Source organism: Anolis sagrei, chromosome 5, assembly GCF_037176765.1.
Source record: "Anolis sagrei isolate rAnoSag1 chromosome 5, rAnoSag1.mat, whole genome shotgun sequence".
In the NCBI taxonomy this organism is placed as follows: Eukaryota; Metazoa; Chordata; class Lepidosauria; order Squamata; family Dactyloidae; genus Anolis; species Anolis sagrei.
The window spans coordinates 186498283-186505488 of record NC_090025.1 but is presented as its reverse complement, the minus strand read 5'-3'; the positions used below and the strand labels follow the sequence as shown (position 1 = coordinate 186505488).

General features: G+C 44.4%; 1 protein-coding gene across 1 annotated transcript in view; it reads right to left on the bottom strand.

Moving 5' to 3' along the window:
- Nucleotides 1-580: 580 nt before the first annotated feature.
- LDHB (lactate dehydrogenase B) overlaps nucleotides 581-7206 on the bottom strand; it is a 28352-nt gene continuing 21726 nt past the window's right edge. Inside the window, exons 5-8 of the mRNA XM_060776531.2 lie at nucleotides 5857-6030; nucleotides 3074-3191; nucleotides 2523-2646; nucleotides 581-974 (exon numbers count right to left, since the gene is read on the bottom strand). Of these exons, the coding sequence (XP_060632514.2) occupies nucleotides 807-974; nucleotides 2523-2646; nucleotides 3074-3191; nucleotides 5857-6030 (584 nt within the window). The 3' untranslated portion in view covers nucleotides 581-806. The remainder of the gene's footprint in view (nucleotides 975-2522; nucleotides 2647-3073; nucleotides 3192-5856; nucleotides 6031-7206) is intronic.

Below are 7206 nucleotides of genomic sequence, written 5' to 3'. Positions count from 1 at the left end.
CATACAGGAAAAAAGAGACCATCTAAACATTAGAAATACCTTCCTGATGGAAAGAGCTATTGGACAGTGGAATATATTGGTGAGTTTTCCAGGCTATATGGCCATGTTTCAGAAGCATTCACTCCTGATGTTTTGCCTCCAACTATGGCAGGCATCCTAAGAGGTTGTGAGGTTTGTTGGAAACTAGGAAAATTGGGTTTATATATCTGTGGAATGTCCAAGGTGGAAGAAACAACACGTCTGTTTGAGGCAGGTGTGAATGTTGCAATTGGCCACCCTGATTTGCATTTAATGGCTTTGCAGCTTCAAGATCTGGCTGCTTACTGACTGGAATATACTGCTTTAAAAGTGGTGGAGTCTCCTTCTCTGGTGGCTTTTATATATTGTCAAGAGTGCTTTCAGGGTATATTCCTGCATGACAGGGGGCTTGACTGGATGACTCTTGGGAGTCTCTTCCAGCTCTATGATTCTATGAATCCGCCATGTCACAGAAATTCGAAGAGGTCTACTTTTACTGCTTAGAAACCAATCTCAAGTGCGTGTAGGTGTGTACGGCAGGACTGAAGACATACACCAAGAATACAGCACACGCAAAAGAGCTGGTTTTATTTGTTCAACAAGTCTGCGAGAACAAGTAGCACACATCTTAGCTGTGGTGGACAACAAGTTGCACCATCTGGGGACGATGACTGGAAGCTCAGCTAGAAGTTTAAACGAGGAAAGCGCACTTCAGAAGCTTAGGGTTCAACTGTGGGCAGGGGTGGTCTTCTCCTGGCTGGAGAGAACGGACGTGTTCCTAGGTCGCTCTACAGGTCTTTGAGGTCCTTCTGGACGTTCCACAACGTGGTGGCGCTCTGCTGGAGCTGGGCCACCTCACTGTCCTTCAGCTTTTGGTTGATCACACTGGTCAAGCCAACAGACCCCAAGACGCAAGGAAGGCTCAGGAACACTTCGTTTTCAATGCCATACATCCCCTGAAACAAGGCATGAGAAAAGGGAGAGGCCTTTATTTGGAAAGCCAATTGAACAACGTACACAAATACTTATTGTCGAAGGCTTTCATGGCCAGAATCACTGGGTTGTTGTATGTTTTTCGGGCCGTATGGCCATGAATATGGCCATACGGCCCGAAAAACCAACAACAACCCAATACAAATACGACATAAACATTGCTATAAGTTTCAAGAGCAGTCAGTATTATGTCAAAGAAGGCTCCATCCAAAAGTGCAGGGCCTCAAGGCCAGTCAGAGGAGCCAGAAGCAGTAACAGCAGATAAGGAATCGAGTGAAGAGCTGTGTGATAACGAGGGTTCCCAGGAGAAACCACATGTAGCTACGGAGATCAATAAAAGCCTTTGTTTACAAATCAGAGCTGAAAATGGATTGTGTTGGTCAGAAAGATTACATGGGAAAGTTGTGGAGAAAATCCACGGGAGATGTAATGCTTTCATGGGTGTCTACTAAACAACAAGTTGTTTACTTTAAGGGCAGTTCAGGCAACACTGCGTTAGAGTGAGAAGCTAAGCCCAAGTTCTCTTGTTTCTGACTCAAGTCAAGCCTTGGTTTTGGATTTAATATATTCTGGAAATTTCTGAGAATTTGTATTATTGTATTGTCAAAGGCTTTCATGGCTGGAATCACTGGGTTGTAGTTTTTTTGAACTATATGGCCATGTTCTAGAAGCATTCTCTCCTGATGTTTTGCCTGCATCTATGGCAAGCATCCAACTGTTACCCCTTGGGAGCGCCCCTCCCAATTTTTAATACCATTTTTGAGTGATTTTTTTCCCCAGAACACACAAGAATGTGCAAAGGTGCCAGCAGTATGGTTTATTTCATCCATATGTTGGCCAAAATGATAGCTTAGGGCAATGTCACAACCTTTCTGGTTGCCATTTTGACCGGGATTGTGGTGCAGCTGGCTGAGTGTCAGCTGCATTAAGATCACTCTGACCAAAAGGTCATGAGTTTGAAGCCAGCCCGGGTTGCAGTGGGTTTCCAACCAATTGTGTGTAGCCTGTTGTCGACCTTTGCAACCCGAAAGACAGTTGCATCTGTCAAGTAGGAAAATAAGGTACCACCTTAAAAAGTGTGGGGAGGCTAAATTAACTGATTTATGAGGCCATAAAGAAGACTCCAGCAAAGCATTCCAGCGGGGAAGCATGTGGGGAATGCGGAAGTGCTTCATCAGCGTCGCAGATGGACGATGAAAGCGACACCTCCCCTGGCAGCCAGAAAAAGTTAAATAGCCTCTGTGTACATCTGTATATGTTTGTATGTCAAAAATTGGCATTGAATGTTTGCCATATATGTGTACACTGTAATCCACCTGAGTCCCCTGCGGGGTGAGAAGGGCGGAATATAAAAGCTGTAAATAAATAAATAAATAAATAAATAATATATGGCTAAAACATATCCTCAGTCCCAGGCCAGTGGCTGCAACTCATTGATTTATTGTTATTGGCCTCCATCTCCTGTGCATTTGCCCATCTCTGCATTAAAAAGACGATAGCACAAAGCTCACCTTGACCATGGTGGACACTGGATGAACTCGGCAAAGGTTCTTCATGATGGTTTCTAGCAGGTCGGCAACACTTAAGCCGATGGCCCAGTTGGTATAACCCTTCAGTTTGATCACTTCATAGGCACTATCAAAAACATTGCAGATAGCCCAATTATGCTTTGTAAAATGGAAGAGAAAGGTTAACAGCAGGAGCAAAGATGGAAAGGTAACAGGGCCATATCAAGGAAAGACAAATGGAGATGGAGCAATGGATTCAAAGGGGTGATGGGTATGAAGAAAAGAGACCAACAGGCCAAAAACTTTCAAACACAGCTATTCCATTATATCAGGCATAGGCAAACATGGGCCCAACAGGTGTTTTGGACTTCAACTCCCACACCAGCTATTAGGAATTGTGGGAGCTGCAGTCCAGAACGACAGGAGGGTCTAAGTTTGCCCATGCCTGAATTATATCCTGCACATGCAAGAGGATTCTCTCATAACACATAATTTTCATCAACCGACACACACATGAATGGAGTCTGGCTCCAGCGGTGACTGCCAAGCCGTACCTGTCAACCACCTGCTTGTGGACCTGTCTCCAGCCTTCTGGGTCCTGGTCAGTTCCCATCGCAGGGTTTAGCTCCTGGAGGGAGACCCCAGCCACGTTGACACCACTCCAAACAGCCACTGTAATAGAAGTGCAACAAAATTCAAGACAGCATTAAGTATATGGAATGAGAGTGTCAATTTCTTGCAGAGGTTGGCCATGAAGTTGTTCTGGAGGACCTTGAGATGCCTACAGAAAACACTTCTCTAAATATTTGTAAGTCCTCCACTGCAGTTCTACGATCAGCTTCCAGCAGAAGTTGAACATAGTATTACACTGAATGATTCAGATAGGCTCAAGGTTTAGCACAGCTGGTAAATGAACCCTGCAGGAACTTGAGATCGTCTGGGGAGGCCCTGCTCTCGATCCTGCCTGCTTCACAAACACGTTTGGTGGGGACAAGAGACAGGGCCTTCTCTGTGGTGGCCCCTCAGCTGTGGAACTCCCTGCCTAGGGATATTAAATCAGCCCCCTCTCTCCTGACCTTTCGAAAAAGAGTGAAAACCTGGCTCTTTGAGCAAGCGTTTGGAACCACAGCACGACCAGAAAAACTCAAATCGGAAAATGAGCTAGGAACAGCTAAGACGATGGAACAGTGGAGGATATGAACAAGAAGACATAGGTTAAAGTGGGTTAAAGCACTGAGCTGCTGAGCTTGTTGACCGAAAGGTCGCAGTTTCACTTCCAGGGAGCGGCGTGAGCTTCCGCTGTCAGCCCTAGCTTCTGCCAACCTAGCAGTTCGAAAACATGCAAATGTGAGTAGATCAATATGTACCGCTCTAGCGGGAAGGTAACGGTGCTCCATGCAGTCATGCCGGCCACATGACCTTGGAGGTGTCTATGGACAACGCCGGTTCTTCGGCTTAGAAATGGAGATGAGCACCACACCCCAGAGTCAGACATGACAGGACTTAATGTCAGGGGACTACCTTTACTATTTTTTAAAAACACTTAAACAATATGTAAGAATGAACACCATTAAAAAGTCAGAATACATAAAAAAGCATGCCATTAAAAGGCCGTGATAACCTAATTCTAAAACACTGAAAGAATATTTTGTATATTAAAAAGATTTAATATACAAAAGGAGATCATTTCTAGGATGACAGGGTGGATGGCAAAAAAGAGTGCATAGATATTTAGCTGCAGTAGTTTATTTTGTTAGATCTGGGCCCAGGCATGCATCTCTATAATAACTTGCACACCAAAAGTTTAGACAAGAATGAGTTGCTGGAAAGAGGCCACAATAAGCAGCAGTCCAAGTGTTTGCATTCGTGATTGGTTTTAGAATGTTGTTTGTTTTTTTTTTAAATACACAGTTTCCTGTTGTTAATTCCTTGAGGCCTCCTAGTTTGACACCAAAAGACAGGATATAACTAAATCTAGGAAGTTGTCTCACAGCAGGTCGGATTTATTTATCCAGCCCGCTCTGTATTGTTTGAATCTCTCCACTGACAGACACCATTCCCATTATACTTTGTAACACAATTTTTGTTGCTGGATTATCAATAGCATTTCCTACTTGGTACTAACATAAAAACATGGAAAAGATTTATTAAACTGCAAAAACACAAGCATGTGGACAATTTCAACAGAAAGGAGGAAACCATGAAAATGAACAAAATCTGGCTACCAGTATTAAAAAACTCTAAAATTACAACAGCACAACAACAGAGAGGAAACAATCTGGGACATCTAATCACCTCTCAACAAAAATTTGCTCTAGGCAATGTCAGGCCATTATATGCTAATCAAGGTGGTCAACTGAAACATTCACACCTAGCTCCAGCAGACAAGAGCCCTTTGTCTCACCCTGGTCATTCCACAGATATATAAACCCTTTTTCCTAGTTCCAACAGACCTCACTACCTCTGAGGATGCTTGCCATAGATTCAGGCAAAACGTCAGGAGAGAATGCCTCTAGACCATGGCCATATAGCCCCAAAAAACCTACAACAACCCTGCAAAAACTTTGTTTGTAAGGGATATCCTGCAGCACATTTTTCTCTAGTTTTTCAATGAATATCTCATCACAGAGTCTCAACCAATTCAACATAGTTTGTGGCAGACACAAAAATGAAGTATCTGGAGTATAACAACTACTTTCAAAGTACGTACTGTGAAATTAAATAGGAAATAAGACTTTCAAACCAGGAGCAGACTTATTTTCAAATGTTGTTAAAGTCCAGTTGTGTCCGACTCTGGGAGGTGGTGCTCATTTCCATTTCTAAGCCGAACAGCTGGCTTTGTCCATAGACACCTCCAAGGTGATGTGGCCGGCATGACTGCATGGAGTGCCGTTACCTTCCCACCAGAGTGGTACCTATTGATCTACTCACATTTGCATGTTTTCAAACTGCTAGGTTGGCAGAAGCTGGGGCTGACAGCAGAAGCTCGTGCTGCTCCCTGAATTCGAACCTGCGACCTTTCGGTCAACAAGCTCAGCAGCTCAGCGCTTTAACCCACTGCACCACCGGGGGCTCCCAAATTTTGTTACATACTGTTATTTGATCTCATGAGATGTTTGTTTACAATGATCCCATTCAAAACAGAGAGCCCACAAGCTCTGGATGTTGGCTGGAAGTTGAGTTCCTGGCGTCTCCAATGAAAATGGCATTCCTAGGAGAACCATGGCTGGGAAAGATGCCTCCCACTTGCTACTAATGGGCATCGTTTAAGTAAATCTAGAAGAAAAAAAGGCAGCCCAAATTGCCATAGGAGTATTCAGTGTACTGGACTACTTACCACTGGAATCGCCATGTTCCCCCAAGATCCAACCATGACAGCTGCTGGGGTGGATGCCCAACTTTTCCCCCATCAGGAAGCGAAATCGCGCAGAGTCAAGGTTGCAGCCGCTGCCAATGACGCGATGCTTCGGGAGTCCACTCAGTTTCCATGTAACATAGGTCAGGATATCCACTGCAAAAGGGGAGACACACAGTCTGAAGAAGGCTGGTTCCCTCCAGGGTTGGATACTCAGTGGTGCTTAGTTGAACAGCCCTGAATCGTAGCATCTAGGGCTTCCCTATCAACCACTAGTAAATTCAGTCAGGAATTTTAGGGTGCATCTGCATTGTAGAAAGTATGCAGTCTGACAACACCTTAACGTTTCCTGGGTTTATTTATTTATTTTTGTATCAAAAGCATGGCATAAATTAGTATACAACTGATAAAAATAGAAGGAGTGCAGGCGGCTAAATATCTTTTGACCAAAATGGGCAACAGCGACAGCATTGTCTGTAGCCTCCAACAATTCCTCCTCTGTAAATGAGACAGGGAATAATGGACAAGCATACAGATGCGAAGTTGTCTGTTCTGCTCCACAGTCACACAAGGTGTGGGATTCTTTTAAGTAGTGCCTTTTTGCCAGGTTGTCTTTTGATCTGCCTCTCCACTTCTGAGTCTGTTCAAGGACTTCCAAGTTGCCCATTCTTGGTTTGCCCCTGGAGGAAAACCCTCTCTCGTGGGGGGCCATCCAGTTAGGGTTTCCTGGTTTAGCTGCCCAGAGGGATACCCTGGGGGTATGCCAAGAGGAGTGGTAGTTCTCATAAAGCTTTTCCTTGATTTGAGTCTACTGGGAGGAGGCTGGTAGCCATGTAGTGGGTGGCTTTCACAGTGTTCAACCTTATTTCTCTCACAGTTAGCAGCAACTTCCTGTTGCACATTGGGGGGGGGGGGGCAATGCCAGTGAGCTTGTAGAGTTTATCAACAGGTGTAGGTTTAAGACATCCTGTGATTATTCTGCATGTTTCATTCAATGCTATGTTCACCTCTTTTGCGTGGGCAGACTTATGCCAAACAGGACAGGCATACTCTGCAGTTGAGTAAGACAAGATCAGGGCTGATGTTCTTATTAATTTTGGGTCTGCACCCCATGTGCTGCCAGTAAGTTTTCACAGGATGTTATTGTGTGCAGCTACTTTGTGCTTGGTGTTCAAGCAGTGTTTCCTATATGCTAGAGTTCGATCTAAGGTGATACCGAGGTATTTAGGATAGAAACAATGGGGACATGGAAAGAGCCTCCTCGAAGACTGAGTAAATACAGTCGGGCATCCTCCAGGCAACGTTTCTCGTAAACAGCTAATCTTTCCAAAT